The sequence below is a fragment of the Uloborus diversus genome, chromosome 9, assembly GCF_026930045.1.
Source record: "Uloborus diversus isolate 005 chromosome 9, Udiv.v.3.1, whole genome shotgun sequence".
NCBI classification, from domain to species: Eukaryota; Metazoa; Arthropoda; class Arachnida; order Araneae; family Uloboridae; genus Uloborus; species Uloborus diversus.
Genome location: NC_072739.1, coordinates 79,364,885 through 79,387,951, shown reverse-complemented (window position 1 = coordinate 79,387,951; position 23,067 = coordinate 79,364,885). Strand labels below are relative to the sequence as shown.

The following is a 23,067-nucleotide window of genomic DNA, read 5'->3' as shown; positions in this document are numbered from 1 at the left end:
AGGGAGCTCCCGCGGAGTTATCAAAACTTTGCAGCACGTGGAATGGAATATAAAAGATTAAAATGTAAAAAAAATTAAGGTAGGTTAAGTTCTAAGTCCAGTCTATTGCAGGGAATCAGGTTGTCACAGCAGAGGGATGTGCATCGCACAAAGGGAGACTAAAAAAGGGTGCGGCCTGTTGTTGCAGCAAAAGAATTCACCATAGTGACATCAGAGAGGGAGATGATGTAAAACCCACATGGAGCTGGCTACTATACCACGGCGATGACTGAGAAAGCTTCATTACTCACGGAGAAAATGGCGCAGCGGGAGTCAGAACTAAATTCATGTCGACCGCACAAACCGCTTCTACTATCATGGTCTTACCATATACAGGTACATCATCTGCCTCTTCGATCTTATGCAAGGGTCACAATGTGAAAAAACTTGATTTTCATCCGTGCAGGATTGGAGCTACTTCCACGTGAACGCGAACATTTTTCTTTTTTTTTTGTAAACTCTTGGTTAAATACTAGATCAAATTTGGAACTAAACTGTCATTTGTTGAAAGAAACAGGGCTCCATGGCTCCTGTGTAATTACATCACAATTCACATCGTTTTGCAAGCAGATGCATCAAGATTTCATATCGCTGTCGTCGCCATTTCGTACGACCCTTCACAGGTCAAGCATCCGCGCTCCTCACGACACAACACTCCATCACATATCACCGCTAGCACTCGACTCCTCACGAAAATTTTTTGAGACATCCCAGCTAAAAACCCACGTGGTCGCGTGAAAAGCAGATATTCATACGCGGCGTCACTTAGCGCAGCAAATGGGAACGCAGGAAAATGACATCACCTAACAAGACCACGCCTACGGCCAATGAGCGAAAAAGGTGGGAGACAACGCATCGCGGGAAGAAGAAGGGAAAACATGGCCGCCAAAAACTCAGAAAAGACGCCATTAAATTAGAAAATCCGAAAATGCGAACACATGAAATAAAAACGCGAATCTATGAAAATATATGTGATTACTATATCACACATAGGTAGAAAAGCACCGCCGTGTGTTTTGGTGTTGCAACATTCTATTCCAGGGAGTCTCGGGGAGGGCCGGTGGGAGTGGGAAAGATATGTTCTGGCTTGAATCGCTTGACTAGTGATTTTAGCCAAACTTTAAAATTAAGTTGTGCACTTAGTATTTAACAAAGATATATGTTGTAGATGTATATGTATGACCATTGTAAGAATTATTTTTGAGATATTGTTATATTAATGAAAAAAAAAGGTGTTTTTTGGCACTAATTTGGCCGTAACGGCTAAAGCTCACTTAGTAGAAGATGAGAAACTTTGTATGGTCATTCCAGACCCATACAGCATAGATTAAAGCAATTTCCAGCTTTCCACCAATTACTTCCGTTTTTAACTCCCCAACCACTGGGCTATTAATGAATGTTTTATCATTTCATAAGTACGATCGAACTCGCTTATAACGAGCGTGAAAGGACCATGAAACTTGCTCGTTATAACTGAGTGCTCGCTAAAAAAAAACTAGTTTTCAAAAAAAAATCAAGAAGATTCACACACGTTTCCTTAGTTCCTTTTTTATTTTTGTACAGTACCATTGAAATTGGTTAGTTTACTTTGAACTGGCTTATTGTCTCTTTCTTGTATTATTGTTTTTCGAGGAATGCTCATAGCTTGAGTGAGACCTTCATTTGTATGCATGACTTCGAAAAGAGTTAAAATGTTTTTCTGCACATCAAAAGCCTTCAAGTTTGTTGGGGATGGTTCAGCTTCTAATTCTTCTTATTTGTTGTTATTTTCCTCACTTTCTTTCTGTTTTTTTTCCCCAACTGCATTTGCTCGAATTTGAGTTATTGTATTCTCGAAAAAGATAATTTTCAAATGCTGTCTGCAATAAATTTTGAAAAAAAGACTGTCACCACTTGTTCAGGATCTATGAATCATCTATAACTTTAGGTTGATTTCAGAATGTGAAAGGAATTTTTCCCAAAAAGGATAAGTTGAGCTGTAAGTCAATAGAAATTTTATGAATAATAAAAACATTGCTCACTTTAGGCGGGGTCTGCTCCTTAATAGTGAGTTATGCTCCCATAGATTTAATATTGTGCGAACTAAATATTTTTTACTTTCTCGCTGAATCCGGGTCCTCGTTAATCAAGCCTCCTTATAAATGAGTTCGACTGTATATACATATGAATTTTAGAGGAACATTAGGATTTTTCTTACACACACACACACATATATATATATACGCCGACGAGCCATTACATTATGACCATCCTCTATCTATAGCAATGGGCTCGCCCAGGAGCAGAACCACTGCGCGTGCGCGGCTGATATTGGAGTTTATAAAGCGGGTATGCATTGTTTTTCTAAACATAGTGGGATTAGCAACATAATGGGAAGAGCAGCTGATTTATCATACTTCGGGAAAGTTCAAATCGTTATGGCTCTGCGACTGGGAACATCTGTAAAGTGGCCTGTTCACGTGCAGTTGTTGTGACCACATATCAAAAATGGTGCAGGGATGGTGAAACTGCAAGTCGCCGGCCACAGTGTGTCGTCCATGGTGCATTGATTCCAGAGGAGAGCAGAGATTGCTACGCATTGTTCGCCGTGAACGAGAGCTACAACAGTCGAAATCACCACCAGCTACAACAGAGGTGACCCAGACAGTGTTTCTCAACACACTGTGCAGCGTACATTGCTGCGTATGAGCCTGCGCAGCTGGAGGCCGAAAGCATGTTCCTGCACTGATGAAACGTCATCGCCAGATGCAGCTACAATGGGCCAAGAAACATCGGAATTGGACACTAGAGGAATGGAAGAAGGTTGCATGGTCCGACGAATCACGTTTCTTGGTCCATCACCTCGACAGGCGTGTGAGAATATGCCGATTTCCAAAGAAATCCCTGGCTCCCGGATGCACAGTTGAACGGATACAAGCCGGTGGCAGGGGTATTATGGCGTGGGCAATGTTTTCATGGAGCACATTAGGTCCCATAATCCCCGTAGAATAATTCTTGACGTCTGTGAGCTACTTGAACATAGTTGCAGACCAGGTTCACCCATTCATGGCAACAGTTTTTCCTGCTGGCGATGGTGTTACCAACAGAATAATGCACCACCTCATAAGGGTCAAGTCATCATAGATTGCTTCGAGAAACATTCCAGTGACTTTCAAGTCATGCCTTGGTCCCTACACTTACCTGACATTAATCCAATAGAGCATCTATGATCCTACTTGGAAAACCAAATTGGTGCTGCTTTGCTACCCCCACGTAATGTGTGAGAATTGCAGGACCAGTTGGTGAGTGCTTGGTACCAGATACCTCAGACTACCTATCAGCACCTTTTAGAATCGATGCCACGCTGGGTGCTAGCAGTTTTGAGGGCTAAAGATGTTCCTACATGTTATTAGCAGGGTGGTCATAATGTAATGGCTCTTTAGTGTGTATATATATATATATATATATATATATATATATATATATATATATATATATATATATATATATATATACAGTCAATTTGCGATAACTCAAAGTCTGATAACTCGAATACTACTTTAACTCGAAGTTTTTATCAAGTCCCGATCCCTTTGTCTTTTATTCCATGCTAATTATTCTCAATATCTCAAAGTTAACTTCCTATAACTCTAAGTTTTTTTCAAAGACAACTTGAAATGTATTTCAGAAGAATGAAAAAAAGGAAGAAAGAAACAAGTGACTATCAGAGAAAAATTCATTCACCTTCACTTGCAATTCCTTCAGATTAGATTTCTAAAGCAAGGAGAACACCTGTTGAGTCAATGTGAGATACAGGAGTTTCACGTGTGGAAATGAGAATAGCTTGTTTTCTTTTGTTGTACTGTACTGTTTACTTTTAGCCATGTTGCTGGACTACGAATCTGCTTTTAAGCTGTCAAGCTATCAACTCAACTGATTGTACCTTTATTCAAACGCTGACCTAAGTTAGGATGCGTTCCCCTTCATTCTTTAGTTTGATCATTTGCTGATAAGCTCCTTAGAGAGAGAGGATTTGTCTTTATTATTAAAGATGTCTAAGCGAAAGCTAAAAACCTTAGATTTAGAAAGTAAAGTGAATCTTATTTATGACATTGAAAGGAATCCAACTACCAAAAAGAAAGATTCTTCAAAAACGGTACAAATCCATGAATCTGAATTTGAAACGAATGAAGATATGCACCTTTCCTGAAGTAGAATCAGCTCAATTCAAATGGTTCCAACAATATCGAAATCAAAGCCGTTCCATTCCTATAAATGGGTATTTGCTGCATGAGAAAGCAGCGAATTTTGCTATATTACTGAGCATGGAAAATTTCTATACCAGTGCTGGATGGCTGGAGAAGTTAAAGACCAGACACAACTTCACTTTCAGAACCCTTCATGAAGAAACTACATATTGTACATATTGTGCAAAGTTCTGTAATTTTGTTTGTTATATGTACATATTAGTTAAAATATTTTATGGTTTTTTACATTAAAATGTCGAAAACCGAATCTAGCTGTAAGTTGAACTTTTAATAAGTCGAAGTTTTTCGTCGATTCCTTTAGATTTGAGTTATCGCAAATTGACTATATATAATTCAGTTGATGTGTGCATGATACTTAGAGAGGTTATAAATTTTTTATCCAAAACAAATGAGGCACTTGTTACTTTTTTTGCTAGTTCCGTTTTTGATTTACGTAAAATATCAGCATCAAAATAATATTGCTAGCAGTTGTGTGAATTACTTACTGTATTTTAATTCATATTGAAAAAAAGACTCGGTTCCAAAACACTAATCATTGCTAAAATATGAATATTTAATTATCCTTTACTTTATGGATATGCTATCTGCAATGTATTTCACTTTTTTTTTTCTTTTTTTTTTGTTCCCTCAAGTTATTGCTGTTGAAATGTTAATTTGCATAGTAGCTATATATTTCTCAAAAAATTACTTTATGTTTAAAAAAAATTGACTTTAACATATTTAAAATTTTTTATGCACAGCAATTAATATGAAAAAAAGTTGTAACACACAAACTTTCAAATAAAACTACATAGACTTTATCAATGCTTAAAAATGCTAGCATAAGGATTCAAGTATTTAAGTCATACAAATGAAGCTTTGACTCTTTTTTGACATGTCTTGGTGACTTACACCACTGAAGCTTGAATCTATATGTATTGATAAAGCTCTTCATAACAACATAACATTGGTATACAATTTATGTTGAAAGTTTGTTCTGTGTTGTTTATATGTATCACTGAATCAGGTTTCACTGAAACAATCAATGTTTTTTTTTTTTTTTCAATGAATGTATGCTTCAAATGCTTTATTAATGTCTGGTCAACACTGATCTTTTTCTACTACAGCCAACAATTATGGAAAAAATTCGCACTGAATATGTAGGTTTACCTGAATTTGATCCTGTAAATGTTGCAAAAGCATCATCAGCTGCTGAAGGACTTTGTAGATGGGTTCTTGCAATGGAAATATATGATAGAACAGCAAAGGTACAAAATGAGTTTTCATTTAGATTTTGCCCAAATATGAAAGAGAACATTTCAATTTAACTCAGAATGAGCTTCCTGAATTTTTGCTATTCCCATACAATAGGTTTCTTTTAGGAAGATCATATTCTGTCAGTGTCTGCATTATTGCTAATACAGTCATCCCCACCTTTTAAGTAACATGCAGTTGAATACCCTTGTTGGAATATAAATCTATAGAACAAATAAAATTCCTATAGGAGCAATGTTAAATTTCCCCACTGCAAGAAGTATTTTTCCATTGATACACTGCTTAATTGCATACATATTCAAAGTTTCTTCATCAAAACTCTTTATTTCAAGTTAATGCTTTTTGTGTCTTGCAGAGAAAATTCAATTTATCAGTTTACAATAAATGGTCACTTGTACAAAACTCAAAAGAGGGGTTAAATGTTATCTTACTAGGTTTCTAGCTGCAATCGTATTTTAGGCTGTACATTTCATCAGGTTCTTTAACATTTTACTTAGGGAGAACAAAGCAGCAATCAATATAACAAACAATTTTGAAAAACAAGTTAAGAAAAAAATAAAAAAAACTGAAAAAAGAAAAAAAGCAAATTCAGTTTACCTAATATCAATCGTTATTGTATTAGTTTTAGACACCATCATAATTTGTTTTAATTCCTGAAACTTCCAATGCCCAAGAACATTATGTTTAATAATAATGAAGAATATTATGTTAAATAAATGCCTGTATTTATCAACAACAAACAATAACTTAGGCTATAAATAATAGTACTATGTTTATATATGTAACTAAAGAATTGATTTTCTCTGTTTTGATAACTTTGTTAAATTAGTTTTATAGAAATCTTGTTTTTAATTTTCAAAAAAAAAACCGCACCTAAGGACTTTATTGTTGAAACTGTAACCTCAAGTCAAAATGTAATTTTCAAAAAGAAAAAAAAAGCATATTGATATATATTATTGCACAAATGAGTTTTATATTAAAAAAAAGTTTTTGTATTCATTTATCGAAAGTCTAATTTTATTTACGTATTAAGTATGACGAAGCTCTCATTTATGTTGCATATTTTAGGATTCTTGAATTCATATTTTCTGTATGATTTAATTTAGATTGTTGCCCCGAAAAAAGAAAAACTAGCTGAAGCAGAGCAACAACTTGAAGTCATTATGAAATTGTTGGGGGAAAAACAAGCTGAGCTTTCTGCATTGGAACAAAAGTTAGCCAATCTAAGAAATGAATGTGACCAATCAATACAAAAGAAAAAAGACTTGGAAAATCAAGCTGCCACATGTGAAAGGAACTTGAAAAGAGCAGAGAAATTGATTGGTGGACTTGGCGGAGAAAGAATCAGGTACTGTGAAATTCATTATTTATTGGAAATATTTTTTAGAAATGCATGAATCACTGGACATTGGGTTTTTTACTTTGGAAACTCTTCCATGCCTGACAAGTCCAAGTCCCATATTTCTTCTTCATAATTATGGTCTAGTTCTTTTCTTGTTTTTCAGTATTTCATTATTTATATACCCGAAATAGCTTGAAGAAATATGAAGTTCTAAGGAGCTAAAGTATTTATTGACTAACAAATACAAATACAAATACAAAAGTGACGACCAGCAACAGGCTCTGGGCCCAGCTAGACTGGTCCTAGTCAATTTACAATCCCCAGTGAAGATCAATGACCTTCTTAAAACTGTCTACTCCTTTGCTCATTACCACCTCTTCCGGTAAGCTGTTCCAAGGTTCCACTACCCTGCTAAAATAATAATTTTTCCTAATATCCATGTTAGCCTGAGATTTAAATAGCTTAAAACAATGACCCCTTGTCCTGTTTTCAGTGCTAAACTTTAGCCCCGTAACATCATTCGTTTTAATAAATTTAAACAGCTGAATCATGTCCCCTCAGTCTCTTCTTTGCTCAAGACTGTACATTTTTAGTCTTCTAAGCCTGGAATCATAATCTAAGTGGGAAAGTCCACTTATTAGCCTTGTAGCCCGCCTTTGAACCCTTTCCAATACATTAATGTCTTTCTTAAGATAAGGAGACCAAAACTGAACAGCATACTCCAAATGGGGTCTTACCAAACTTCTATATAAGGGCAGAAGAACTTCTTTAGATTTGTTTGAAATAGATCTATTGATAAACCCAAGTTTTAGGAAATGTACGCTTTACTGTTTGCCAATGTCACATAAAATGTGTTACTCTCATAGCTCTCTTACTAAAAGATATTGTTCTGTTTTTTGTGGAGTTGTTTCTTAAAAATGTCTGATTTTTTTTTAAATAAAACTTTAAAATATCGCATTTTTTAATTTTTTAAATAAAAAATATCTATCAATAATTTAGTAAAAACATGCTATTGAAATGTGCTTTTGTGTCGGTACTTTTTTTTTCTGGATAAAAAGTACCCTATGTTCCATTTTGCACCCCTGACAGTGTTAGTACAAAATTTCATAGTGATATGCTGTGTAGTTTAGGCATAAAAACATTACAAACAAACAAACTCACTTTGGGATTTATAAAATTAGTAAGAAGGATGTATGCTGAAAATAAATCCAATTGCTTCTGAACACATCTTTCTTTTAGTTTCATTCTGCTTTGAAATGTGCTTGTCTGCATCTTCTCTTCTTATTATTGTTAATTTTTGTTGATTTTTATTTGTATTTGTGTTAACAATTTTTCGCATTGATTTTACATTAGTTTTTCCTTTTTTTCAGGTGGGCTAATGAAGCAGAAAATCTTAAGATAAAATATGACAATTTGCCTGGAGATGTTCTGCTTGCATCTGCTGTAATAGCTTATCTTGGCCCTTATACGTCGTTGTATCGAAACCTATGTATCAGTGATTGGGTTAAACATTGTTTGGTAAGATATCTTTAAGAATGCCAATTAAATAATCTTTCATGCAATCAACAGAAGAAACAAAGAAGCCATTTTTTAATTTTGTATGGTAATCTTAGTGTTTAAAAAAGAATGGGGTAAAAACAGTTGTTTTTTAGAGGAATAAACTTAATCACATAGCCAGACCCATCATTTAAGTTGGTCAGGCTTTGAAAATTGCCACCATTCCTCATAACTATGAGAAATATCTATCTATATATATATGTGTGTTTCTATTTTGTTGTTTTTAAATAAAATATGTGCATTCTCTTTTCTTTTGTTCTCAGGAAGAACTTGAATTCACAAAACTGCTAGTAATCCAATATTTAAATGTCTACACCGAAACCCGCAAACCCGCTGCCGCAACACCATGTGAACCAAACTATACAACACTGTTACTCTATTGTAAAATTGAACTGAGTTAATGTTCTACAATTTAATCTATTTTCTTCATGGAGCTCAGACATTCGTCTTTTCTGCTTTTTTGCATGTGCAAATTAGTTCAATTTTCAAATGAAAACTATTTTGACTTTTCTTGGTTTAATGTTTCATTTCATGTTCTTTAAATACGTTTAAAGTTCAAAATAGTTTTTTTTTTTATTTCTTGTTAAGTTTGATTCCTGACATCATTACAATCAGGACACTGCACATATATCGTGGCCTCAGAGCAACAGTAAGACATTTAATCCCAGGAATAACAGTAAGATATCCTACTGTTGTTCTGGGGTAACAATATTTTTTTTTACTGAAGAAAAAACTGCAGGGTTCTTACGCTCCTTTGAACCTCCTCCAATACTCCTTCATTTATGAAATTTTTTGAAAGGCCCTTCAAACTCCTCCATTTTGGCTTTAACTCCTTCAAAACTCCTTCTTTTTAAATTCAAGAATACATAATTTTCGTCGATTACAGTAACTTAAAATACTTTGATCAACAACTTAACGTCACTTCAGGGACGAACGTATAAGGACGATTTTGAAGTAGTAATTTCATAAAATTATTTTTTTCCTAAGGATGTGATTCACAAATTGATCATAGAAGTCGTAAAAGTTGAAGGTGAAAATATTATTAGATGACTAAGACATTTCATAAATGAAGTAAACCATGCTTAAATGGTGCTTGGCTATTTTTTCAAGTTTTATGATTATTGCTTTTCCCTTCACCACACTCTCCGCTGCAAAATTCAGTTTGTCAAATTATTATTTAAATATTTAAAAATACATAAGTAAATGTACTATATTAAGTGATTGTGTTAAAAAAACAATTGTTTAGTAAATCCCAGTTATGATATTGTAAAAAGGGTCATCCACAAGTGATGTCATACCTTGAGGAGGAGACGGGTTCATGAAATTGACTTGGGGAAGAGAGAGGGTGACAAAAAGTGACATTAAGTTATTATAACAATATGTTTAACTAGTATGTTGTGGCCATCACGAAACTTTCTTCTATATTTTTCTTTTTTTTTTCTGATCCCTCCCCATGCTTGACGAGGAAGCAATATTCCCAATGAAAACAAAATTACACATTAGTCCAGTTGCATACTTAAGGAAAAATACCCTCCGTGGGAAATTTCGTGAGGAAATTACGAGACCAATTTTAATACATTCCTTATGGCCTATATAACTATGTCTCACCGGGTGTTTTGCTTGAACTTGTGTCAGATGGCCTGTGTGACGTCATGAATCCAAGATGGCGGCTGCACTAGATATTCATGAAAATTTTCGATTTTAACTGATTTTTGAGGCATATTATGACATTTTTTCAACTTATCTTATATATTTAACATTTTATTACTATTATATTTCAAATTTGAAAACTAATTGCTAATTTAAAATAAGTTATTCATTTAGTTGTTTTTTTTTTGTTTTGTTTAGATGCAGATTTTTAGTAACCAGTAACAGTTAAAAAACATTTTGGAAAGCTTGTACGATAAAATCAAATTTATTATTCCAAAAAACCTGTAAAATAATTTGCATACACGCGTTTCGGGGTCATAAGAAGCATTTATTCTTTCAATGCTGAAAAAAATTTCAACTTCCGTTGCTTAATATTAGATATAATGATAATTTTATTTATGTACTCAAGTAATGAATGATTGATTTAATTATCTAAACTCTGATTTTAATTCAAAATATAGATTTAAAGGTAAACAAACAGTTCTTACTTAAAGATCTTCATCAGAAGCGTTATCAAATATCGCTTTGTTGGCTATGATTTTCACATAAGTCTTCATCATCTTCACACACAAAGTTCAGTGCATGACATATTTGAGATTTGCATTTACATGAAACAATGCATTTTCCCTTTACGCAGTTTCATTGAACTAGTTTTAAAATGGATTCAGAAGCACAAAAAAGTGTACACTTAACTGGAACATAGAAGTTGTCTTTCTCTTCCCATCCAAAGTCTGACGGTGATGTTAAATTCGGGTGCTGCTGGTCAGCCAGATGTCGTTCCAATACTTGATAATCAGGGCCTGATTACCGCACTAGCCAACTAGGTCTGGGCCTGGGGCCCCATCTTCCTCAGGGCTCCTATTTTTTAAAAATTTATGCATTATCATTAAAAAATCATGCATTTTTGTGAAAATAATGAAAGTTAATGATTTTTTATTTGAAAACATACCTCTAAAATATTGTTAAACATTTTTTTGCATTGACTTAAGGTGATAGAATAGAGAGGAGGGGCCTCCAAAGCATTGTGGGCCTTGGGCCTCACATTTAGTTAGTCGGGCCCTGCTGATAATGCACTCTTAAAATGTAAGGGGACAAAGATGCTTTTGCAGGAGATAAATTTTCATTTTGAGTCTCCTGCTTGAAAAACATGAACCAAAGAAATTCTCCAATATGAGAAATATTTGTCAGCTGCACATATACGGAACAAATAAAGCCTTCTTTTAATAACAATTTTATCATTTGTACCGAATTCTTCAATTGACCCCCAGATGAGTCAGAGCGTTGAGAGTATCTTTGTCAGGCGTCTTATATATTTTTCAAAAAGAAAGTTTTCCCTTCTAAGCAAGTGAGCTTGTTATATTACTTCCTGACAGAGCATAGAGTCATAATATTCCTCTTGTTTTATCTAGTCCTAATGCGGTCATAATGCTGGTCATTCTTCGGTTGCTACCTACCACAGACAAAAATGTGCATGGACAGTGACATGATTTTAACCAGAACAATGCTAGCAAAAATACATCGGGGTCGAGCGAATATATATGAGCACTAGTTACTTTTTCTCTAGAAGCATGAAGATAGTTCAGTACGTACTATTTTAACAACCGCCTCTTCATGACTGCTTTGCGGCGCAGTCACATCACCTTTTAATGATGATTTAGATTCATTTCTCCAGCTAACGATTAGGTTTTTTTCAATGCTACGTGTGTATATTAACGCTTTATTCGCCAGATAAGCTGTTAAGTTATCCTTTATTTTTACATGAGAAAGTAGGGTCTTCATATATACGTTTTTAATATTAGTACAATTGGTTATTTTAAACTCAATGGGTGTTAATGTACTTCTTTTTTCCGCATTACAGATTGGCAGATTTTAGCGAGTTTTCAATGTATGTGTCAAGTGTGTTTCATCATACGAGTAATTTAAAGGAATTTCCTTGATCTTATTATTAAATTCTGCAGCTAAATCATTACATGTTTTCACTTGCTTGTTTTCTATGATTGTAGCTGTGCCATTCCATAAAGAACAGCAACACTGCAAGATTCTCTTCATAGATTTAGCTTTTCTTTTTTCATTGGGGCATAGAAATTCGTGTTTTCAGTTTTAATTCTCTCTCGTTTGAAAGTGGCGTACATGTCACGGCCTTTGCTTAAAATGCCTGTTTGTATGGCTTCATTATGTTCAGACTTTGTTGTGTTAATAAATTCACTTCCTTTATATATTATAGGGCTTGTTGATACTCTGATGGCACTATATAAACATTGCACATCTTCATGTAGTCGCTTTCCTCTTGAACCTGTAAAATGATAATGTTTACTCTTTAACGCTAAACTATTTTTCTATTGAGTTATGTATTTACTATTCTACCCATTACTTTCATACTCCTTTTCTCTTGCTCCAAAGCTTCGTCTGACCCTAAAGCACAAAACGGTACAAAAGACTTCTTAACAGCCCAATTGCCTTCCATGAATTCATTCCGAAGATTTTGTTGCTTACTTTCAGACGCTTCATATTAGTCAAGTATCATGATATCATACTTGCATTATTTGTTAAATCCAAAGCAAAGAAATAGGGAACGAAACCTTCGAATGAAGAAATGTTTAATTCCCAATTTCCTGATCTAACAGACAGTATAAAAGTAACATGGTATCCATCATATGCATGTGTAACAAAGCAAGTTTAAATGTTGGTCTTCCAATTGATTCTGTGTCCTCAAATCTTTCATTTTTTAATGTATTTTAGAATCTAGTAATATCTGCATTATATTTGAGGCAAGTTTTTTTATTTCACCATACTTTTTTTCTTGAAAGCAATTAATTTTGCACTCTATCATCACATTGAAATTCCATTTCTTCATTGTGTGTATAAAAAGCATCGAGGGTAACATTTAAATGGTGCAATTCTTAATGCAGAATGTGCTTCTGTAGCCCATGTAACACACTCTCCTGAAAGAATTTTTGACACTATAGATTCACTGTATAACTCGGTAAAATTGTCGTCAAACCTGTACAAGTTTTTGTTTGACAGGGCAAGTTTTAAAACTGGTTTGTATAATCCAATATCCATGGTGATTACTGTTGGTAAATTTTCCCCTAAAATATATTTAGTTACATGTACCAGTTTCTGCATGAACGTAAGTTTCGTTGATGAAATGAAACGTGCGTTCTAAGAGATGCAAGAAAAGCTTCTAAGGCGTAATTATAGATGTTATAAGGAATTCTGTTAAACGATTATACAGTCGAACCTTGTTAAAACGAACTCAAATGGACTTTAAAAGTGAATTTGTCTCAACAGTAGCTCGTTTTATTTGAAAAAAAAAATAGTTTAATTGTAAGTACATTAGGACAGGGATCGTAAATGTAGTTCGCTTTAGTAGTAATTCGTTATAAGCGTGTCCGAATTAACGCGGTTCGACTGTACTAATGTTTAATGATTTAAACCTGAAAATTAACAGTATTTGTAACTGCAAAAACTCACCCGAGGTACTTTTAAACAAGCTTATTCTGAATGCCAAAGTCAAAAATTTAGACTTCAGAATTTTTTTTAAATGAGTTAATAAACAAATAAATTAAGTATTTTACTTTCAACTTATAATAAGAAAAGTAATAAAATATTAATCAAGCAAATTCACCAGAAAATTATCACAAAATACCCAAAAATTGAGTCATCATTGCAAAAACTCATTACAGCCGCCATCTTGGATTGATGACGTCATACAGGCCATCTGACACAAATTCAAGCAAAACACCCGGTGAGGCATAGTTACACAGGCCATAAGGAATATAATAAAATTGGTCTCACAATTTCCTCCCGAAATTTCCCACGGAATGTAGTATGCCCCCCTACTACATGCAAAAACTTGACGACCATCCCAATGTCTGAATTATTGCAAAAGCAAAGCAAAGAGCGAAAATTGAAAGTTATTTTAAAAGCCTTGCTTGAATTAATTACAAATATTTTATTTGTTAACAAACATAAGATGGCAACAGTTAAAAATTTTAAATCATTGAGATAATATTTCCGATCATTTCCATGCAATTAAAATCACGAGAAATACGCAGACGACAATCTATTACGATTTATCTTTCTTATTGTTGCATTAATAAAAATATTTTTTATTCGCAAAAAAAAAAAAAAAAAATCAACACCTCTTAGAGCGATCGGCGTCAAAATTGAACCAAAGCCTGTTTACATATGGATTCACATATATTCCAAATTTCAACCAGAACGTAGCATTACTTCTTGAGATAGGGCACTCAAAATGGAAAAAAAGAACGGGTGATTGCGCTACCCCCTTTTTAGCTGTTGACACAAAAATAAAATCAGTTCTTATACCCACTAAGGGCTACTTGCCGATAAATTTTTCTTTCATTCCGTTCATTATTTCTTGAGATACAGCAGTCACAATTGACGACAAAAAACGTTCTATAGCTCAACCCCCGTTTGAGTTATTGACACCAAAATTGAATCAGCACCTGTTCCTGTTAATACCAACATATGGACCAAATTTTGTTTGATTCCGCCAGTTACTTCCTGAGGAATAGCAAGCATGCGTAACTCGAAAAACGTCCCATTTCTCCACCCCCCTTGGAGGAATTCGCGCCAAAAACTAATGGGCACAAGTTCACATAGGGGCACATATGTGTACTAAATTTCGTTCGATTTCATGCGGTAGTTTTTGTTGTAGAGCGGCCACAAAAAACTGGTCACACACAGACGTGACACACATACATACACACACACATACATACATACACACACACATACACACACACACACAGACAGACAGACATTTTCCAAAAATGGTCGAAATGAACTCAGCACACCTCAAAACGTTCGAATCCGTCAAAATTCGAAATTCGAAAATTTGCACGAATCCAATACTTTCTTCTATATATTAGATATAGAAGAAAGTAAAAAAATATGGCATGTGACACACACAAGAGGTGGGAGTAGGTGAAGTGTGACACTTTGTGATAAAGGGGAAGAGGGTCAAATGCAGTAGAACCTCTCTTATCCGAAACTCTCCGTTAACCGAAGTCGGTTTCAATTCTCTTTTTTTTTTTCCTATTATTATCTAAAATTTTCTCTAAACGAACATCCATTTTTAAATTTTTTCTCCCCACATTTCTTTTGCATGTCAGCTGTTTTTTCCAAACTACGAGTGCAGATAAATAGTTTGGAATTCCTTCTCACTAGCTCAATTCTTGGTATGAGTATACTCTCCCCTACTTTCAAGCGTTCCTGTTCTAAACAAAAACACATGTCATTTCGAAATTTGGAAGGTCATACTGCCGAGGCCCAGAACAATCAAATGTTATTGCACCGTCTGATTGTAAGCAAGTGCAAAGAATCACCTCTTTTGTAATCTCAAGAGCAGAGAAGTTTTCTTCGCAGCAGAATTTGAAAAGGGGGAGGTCACTCTGTGTCACTTATCCTTTGTGAACATATTCCAGGAAAAGGGAAAAGAAGGAAAACCCGTTTGCTGTTCTCTGTCGCGTTGGGCTGGGCAGCTGTCCAGAATTCGAAATTTCCCGGAAATTTCGTGCTAATCTGTGGGTTCTCTTTTTCTGCTCCTACATTTTCGATCAGAATTTTCTTGAGTGCTATCAGTGAAGTTGGTAGTTTTGACCTGCCGGGGGATCTGATAGAACTAACGCATTGTTTTTCTTATTTTTGAAACTCATGTTTTCTTCTTTATGATGGCTTCCATTAAGAGAAAAAGAATCGTATTAACCATAGAGGAAAAATATGATATTGTAACGAGACTAGAATCTGGTGAAGCTGTTACAAAACTTGCGAAAGAGTTTCACGTTGGTGTGTCAACCGTGAGCGAAATGAAAAGAAACTTGGAAAAAATAAAAAAGTGTTTTGCTGAGTTTGATATCACAAAAGGTGCCAAATTCCGAAAAACAATGAAATTAGCCGATCATACAGATTTAGATGCGACTTTGTACAAATGGTTTGTGCAGAAAAGATGTGAAGGAATACCCCTATCTGGACCAATGATTCAAGAAAAAGCTTTGATTCTCAACTCGAAGCTTGGTGGTTCTGATGACTTCAAAGCCAGTAGTGGCTGGTTAGAGAAATTCAAAATTCGCCATGGTGTAAAGCAACTCAATATCGAGGGGGAAAAATTGTCTGGAAATGTCGCAGCAGTTGATTCATGTTGCAAAGATTGAAGATTTGATAAGAGATGAGAATTTATCCCCAGATCAAATTTACAACTGCGATGAAACCGGACTGTATTGGAAGGCCCTTCCTGAAAAAACTTAAGTTGCGGTAAATGAAACTTCTGCTCCCGGAAGGAAACGAATGAAAGATAGGGTCACTGTTTTAGCCTGCTCCAACACATCGGGTTCCCACAAGCTTGAACTAGCTGTTGTTGGGAAAAGTAAGAATCCGAGATGTTTTAAGAATGTAAACAGATCTGCTCTTCCTGTACACTATTTAAATCAAAAAAATGCTTGGATGGATTCCAATTTGTTTTCCAAGTGGTTTTTTGATATTTTCATGCCTGCAGTGAAATCTTGGCAAGAAAAAAAAACATTTGAATGGAGCGCTTCTGTTATTCAACAACTGTCCAGCTCATCCGGAACATAACTCTTTAAAATCTGGTAACATCCGGTGTTTATTTTTGCCCCCCAATACAACATCTCTGCTGCAGCCTATGGATCAGGGAGTCTTAGAATCTTTAAAACGACGTTACCGAAAGCAGTTTATCAGAAAATTACTTTTTGAAGGAGATTCTGAATCTGGTGCAGTTTCAATAGTTGAGTTTTGGAAAACTATCAACATCAAAGACTGCATTTATATGATCAGTGACGCGTGGGAATCTTTGCCGCAATTGACACTAAGACGAAGTTGGAGAAAACTTTTGCCGAATTTTTCAAGTGGCACAGATGAAAATGCTACTGACACTGCGAAAGAAATTGTTACTGAGTTTTCAAGCGTTTTCAGCACAATGAAAGGCTTTGAAAATTGTGGTGATAGAGAAATTACAGATTGGTTGAATTGTGACATGGAAGATGCAGGCTTCCAGTTGCTCAATGATGAGGACTTAATAGCAGAAGTCTGGAATTCTCCAAAAGAAGATGATGATGATGAAGATGAGAATGATTCTGGAACAAATAAGATAAGTAACAATGATGCATTTGAGAGTTTTGCAAAAGGTCTTGCTTGGTTGGAACAACAGGAACAGTGTGATTCCTCTGAACTCATGATTTTAAGAAAACTTCGGGATAGAGCTGCACGGCAAAGGACGGCGAAATTGCACCAGATGAAACTTCCATTTAAACCATTGTAAATTTTGTTCCAGAAATAAATTTATTTTCATTTATAATTTTAATTTCTTTAACAGTAAAAATAGCCATAACAGTTGAACGACGACTCTACATATTAAACTAGATGATTATAGATGAATTCTCGATTATCCGAAGTTTTCGATTATCCGAAGTAGGTTCGGTCCCAATTACTTCGGATAATCGAGGTTCTACTGTATGTTGAAAAAAAGTGCGACATCATTTAAGGACAGCCCATCAGTACTCCTTCAAAATCTCATTTTACTTCTCCAAAACTCCATTTTTTTTCCTGAAGTTGAGTACGAACCCTGAACTGTTAATGGTCTTTTAAAATATGAAAGAACTAGTTAAGGTTATATTTTTTTCACAAACGATATCAAAATATAAAATTTCAATTCAGTAAGTAAGCAAATCAAATAATGCTTACCTTCTTTATCTTTTTTATGCTATAAGTTGTCTGTGTTCTTTTCTACATCAGTAGGTCAGTTAATTCTAGCTGAAACTTATGTCTTTACTCATATTAATCAAAGGCCTGAAAAAAGGACTAAGCAAAACTTCGATAAACTAAACTAAGTTACTACATTTTTACACATATCTACAATTAAGGAAAAAAAAATCGGAAAATTTCAACAAAACATAATTCAGAGTTAATGCCGCACAACTCGCGGCTCGAAGCATCACTAGAATCTGATCTCAAAATTCAGATAGAAAAGTTGTTAATTCAGTTCAAAGTGGATAAACTTAAGTGGATCGATGAGGGGAAAAGGGGGGAGAGAAGATCAGGTGTTCGTCACAATTTCTGTACAACATTTTCTGTCAAACTGGCTGTTGATTAATTAATTCCACTATTATTGAAGAGTTTTTTTCTTTTCTTTTTTTAAAAATATTTAAGGGAAGTGTAACCGAATGATTAAGTGCCACAGCTCTGACATAATTTTTAAATTTACTTTTAGCCTTTTGATTAGTTATATATCTTTTGTAATTTGCAAATTTTGCTCTCATTAAAATTGTGTAAAAATCTGAAGCTTTTTACTTTAATATTATTTAAATTATCACCAAAATCTTGTTTTCAAATAACATGTTTTTTCCCCCCCCGAGCTTTTAATCAGTGTAGACTCTCAGACCTTTTTGCTGGTAAAAAAAACATTAAAACAATATGAACAGGATAAGCAGCAGAAAAAATTACTCTCAAATTTGTTTAAACTTTGTCATATTTCAAGGTAAAGGATCATATCCAATACAAAATTATATTTAGAATTTAAAATGACGGTTTGTGAACTTATGCTTTAAGCAATATTTTCATTCAGTTCTGGCTTGTGAGCTCCAAATCCATTTGGATGGATGAGCCCCCCCCCCCCCCGCACCCCCGCCAAAATATAAAGATTTAGATTATTAAATTCATTTGAAAGTATCCTTTTTTAAAGTATATTTGTTCATAAAAATCAGTTACTGAAAAATATAAAGGTAAATGTATGTTTATATTGTGCGTGCATGCAAATATATCAGTGTTCAAAAATTGTAGTAGAGCTGTAATTTATATTCCGTATAGAAAATATATACGTTCTTTAATAACTCTTACTTAGGTTAGTTAAATACAATAAACATTTCAAAAAAAGGAAATCTTATCAATTGTATGGTTTTGTTTATGAATATTCTTTTAACTATTAATGTTAATTTTCTGAACCTCCACAATTTGCACTGTCTTTGAAAATTACAATTTTGCTTTAGTTTTATCAATAGTTATATTTAATGCTCTTGTCCATTTTCATGAGGGCTTTACTAATTCTCAACATTATTTTAGAATCATAATATTCCATGCTCCAGAACGTTTTCTCTGGGGGATACACTTGGAAACCCTGTAAAAATACAGTTCTGGAATTTGAATGGCTTGCCGAGAGATGCATTCTCAACTGACAATGGAGTTATTGTAGAATATGCCAAGAGATGGTACTTACATTGTTTATTATTTGTAATTTTAGTATTCAAATGTATATATGTGTGTGCTTGTCAGTTTTTGTACTGGAGTTTGATGACCCTGCCCTTAAAAAGATAGTCGCCTATATTCAGATGGAAATTTTGTAATGTACCTGTAGTTGCATTGTATATATGTATGGGTGAATTGTAATTGAAGTCATGATTTTTAACTCTAAAACAAAACTACTGGTCATATTAACCTGAAACTTTATGTGCATGCATAAAGCATGGTAAATTGTTTGGAAACTTAAAGAAATAGGTTTAACACTCTCCTTTAAATGATGTTGTGAAACTCATTATAAAAGAAACTGTAACATTTAATTGAAATTATATATTTATTAACCTAATTATTTTGCATATGATTTACTTATGTATCGCATTAACATTTAAGGCCCTTAATGATCGACCCACAAGGGCAAGCAAACAAGTGGATCAAAAATATGGAGAAAGATAATCAACTCGCAGTTGTTAAATTGACTGATGCAGACATTTTAAGAATTCTAGAGAGTTGTCTGCAGCTTGGAAGACCTGTATTACTTGAAAATATTGGTGAAGAACTGGATCCCTCTTTAGAACCTTTACTTCTTCGACAAACTTTTAAACAAGGTAATAGATTTTTATGCTTGTATTTTGCTTCATTAAATAGTGTACAGTACTGATTTAAGTAAGTCATTTTATGTAACACGTGTATTGGTTTATGAAAGTTTCTCTAGCTATTGGTAGTGAAAATATTTAATCTTGAACTTCATATCATTCAAGAGAGTGAAAGAAAAATATTATATTTTTCAAAATATTAAAACGGGATGAGCAACTAAGCACTGAACATTAATTTAAAGACAAATTTCTTCATTGGCTAAGAGCAAAGCAGTATTTTTTTTTAAAAAGAAATTTATGTTTGTCTGTAAGTGATGGGATATATCTGTGCCTCAGAGCCAGACTAAAGTAAGTCACATAATCGCTATTTTAGAGGAGAGTGGGAAAACGAAAGCTTGATGCATACAAATGATTGGACACTCTTTTAGCATTGATAAATTATTACAAAGGAATTTTTTTTGGATTATGTTCATATGACTTATTGAACATACAGAATTGAATTCTGCATACAACATACTAATAAATGGAAAATCGCATATTTTTGACTTTAGTTAGTCTGACTCTGCGGTACAGATATTAGGAATTCTATTTTAAGCACATATGAGGGTCTGTAAGTTTTTTCTTAGCCATTAATGAAGATGACTTTTAGGCTCATGCTGACATGGCAACTTCCCTGGCCCCTCTGCTTGAGAAAAAATCTTTGGTCTAGCACATATGCTAGATCAAAGATTTCTTCAAATTGGAAATTATTTTAATATTTTCAGGCTATTTTCCGAGAGATTCCATTATTATGAACTATCAAAAAGGTTACCATACCCAAGGCTTAACACAGGCTAAATCAAGTACTTAATAAGAGTTGAAAGGGGCTGAGGTAACAGCATAATGTTTTGGTAACTGACTTTTGATCACAGTAAAATATTTTGTTATTTATGTTTCAAAGAGATTTGCATAATTTTTACCCAGTACATTATTATTTTGTTCATAGTGTCAAATCCAGAAATTACAAAAAAAGTAAGTATACATTTTAAAACAATAGAATGTCATTATAAACATTTATCAACAACTCTTTGTGCTGCAGTTTGACTATTTAAGCAGTAAACCATTATACCTTTGTGCAGAAAGAAATTTTAACAAATACAGTCGACTCTCTCAAATCCACCGAAACAAAACCTGCAGTTGGCTAAATTTTGTCGGTTCGAGATGTAAACAATCAAATTTACAGTTAAAAGTTAAATTGGAATTTAATGTTTTGAATGTTAAATGTTTAAAAAAAGAATTAGTAATTATTCCAGCTTTTTAATTGTATGAAATATAGTTTTAACTAAAATTATTTTAATTATTTTTATGTTATGCTATACGATTTACTTAAGCCATACGTCAGGTGGCCATAGCAGAAACGTTTTTATGCTAGCTTTTTAGTAGGTCTTTTATTGATTGAAGACTCATTTCACCATTCACATATTATCTGATCATTTGGGCATTATATGTCTGGAACTATATAATATAGTTTTACAGTGACACTAAAAAATTGAAACATGAATTATTAACAGAAAATTTAAGCAAACAAAAACGATCTAAATTTTTAAAAAAAAACAAAGGTTATTAGAGAGAAACATGAATACTTGCTTTGTAGCATAGTTTTGTTGGGTATTATAACATATCTTCCTTTTTTTTTACATGTAAGTAATTGTTTCTTTGAAAGTAATGGTGATCATTTTCCCTTATAAAGGTAAACAAATCTGACTGGAAATCCTCAAAATTCTGTCAAATTGTTAGTTAAAAGTTGTTCAGTTTTGAGAGAATTGACAGTAACACATTTTCCGTTAGAACAAAAGCTCTTTATGCCATCTAAACACTTGTGCTTTGCTATGTTCTGCACCTCTAATTTATGACTATTTATTTGTAACATGATTGATGGGGGTAAGCATGAATCATAAATAATTTTAGTGCCTGGTATTGTACAATTATTGACTAACACTTTTAGACCTAAAAGTTAAAACAATATTAAGTCATTTATTAAATATTTCTTAAGAAAATACCATATTCTCTGAATATTTGGCATAGTAACTATGTAAGGTACCCAAGGGCGGATCCAGAAACTTCTGAAGCGGGGGGGGGGGGGGAGCGATAGATTTTTATTATTTACCTCTTACTAGTTAGCGTCTTATCCTGATTTGCTCGTGCATACACAAACATTACACACACACACACATATATATATAAATACAAAATACATAAACATACCTTGTCTAACAACATCTGGTAGCTCACTAGTTTCATGGGTTTTTTCTTCGTCTCCTTTCTTCTTGAAAAATCCTAATAAATTGATTTGTTTTCTTTTGGACATTGTCAACTTTTGGAAGTTAGATGTAACCAGTATTCAAGAGAGACAATGACTGATCATTTCCCCCTGTTTCCTAGAGTGACGCTCTACAGAATGACTGGCGTCATCAAAAAATCGGCGGCTCTGAATGTCTGATTGCGAAGGTTATGTTTCCGCCTTTCCCCTTTATGATTTGCATTTTAGCCCGTTAGACTTTTTCTTTTTTGGTGAAGATCTTGAGGTTTCTGTTTCATCATATTTTCAAGCCAAAATTCAATCCCAACAAAGAAAAGAATGTTATAAATTCTTATTCCTATAAAGGCAAGAGAGAATGTTCTTTTGCGTCTGAAGAATATTTTGTTTTGCTAATATTCTTTAGGTTTTTTTTTTTTTTGGTTAATTTCGGTAGGTGCCTGGTTATTCATCTCTTGGCTCAAAGGGGGGAGGCAATCGCCCCCATCTCCCCCCCCCCCACTTGTATCCGCCCTTGAAGGTACCAAAGATATCTGGAAGGTAGTTCAGTTATCACACAAGTTATCCTATTTTTGACTGTTTTCACAGCTTTACACCTGATATTCTTTTGGCAAGCAGGAGCACACTTGAGTGAAATTTCTGGGCTTGATTTTAAAAAATCACATTTTTGGATTATCATTTTCTAATCTTGACATTGATCAGTACTTTGTTTTGAAAGCTGAACAGTCCGAACAAAAGGTGTCTGAAACAAAGGTCCGGTAACTCTTGGTATATAGAGCAATAATAACTTTTAAAACATTTCATGGCTTTAGACTT

The 23,067-nt window shown here is 34.0% G+C and overlaps 1 protein-coding gene across 1 annotated transcript in view; it reads left to right on the top strand.

Annotated features, from left to right (window-relative positions):
* The window catches only part of LOC129230089 (dynein axonemal heavy chain 7-like), a 179,190-nt gene that overhangs the window by 107,969 nt on the left and 48,154 nt on the right, over window positions 1–23,067 (top strand). The window contains 5 exon segments of the mRNA XM_054864483.1: window positions 5,393–5,533; window positions 6,647–6,888; window positions 8,253–8,400; window positions 19,189–19,334; window positions 19,753–19,967. Coding sequence (XP_054720458.1) covers window positions 5,393–5,533; window positions 6,647–6,888; window positions 8,253–8,400; window positions 19,189–19,334; window positions 19,753–19,967 — 892 coding nt within the window.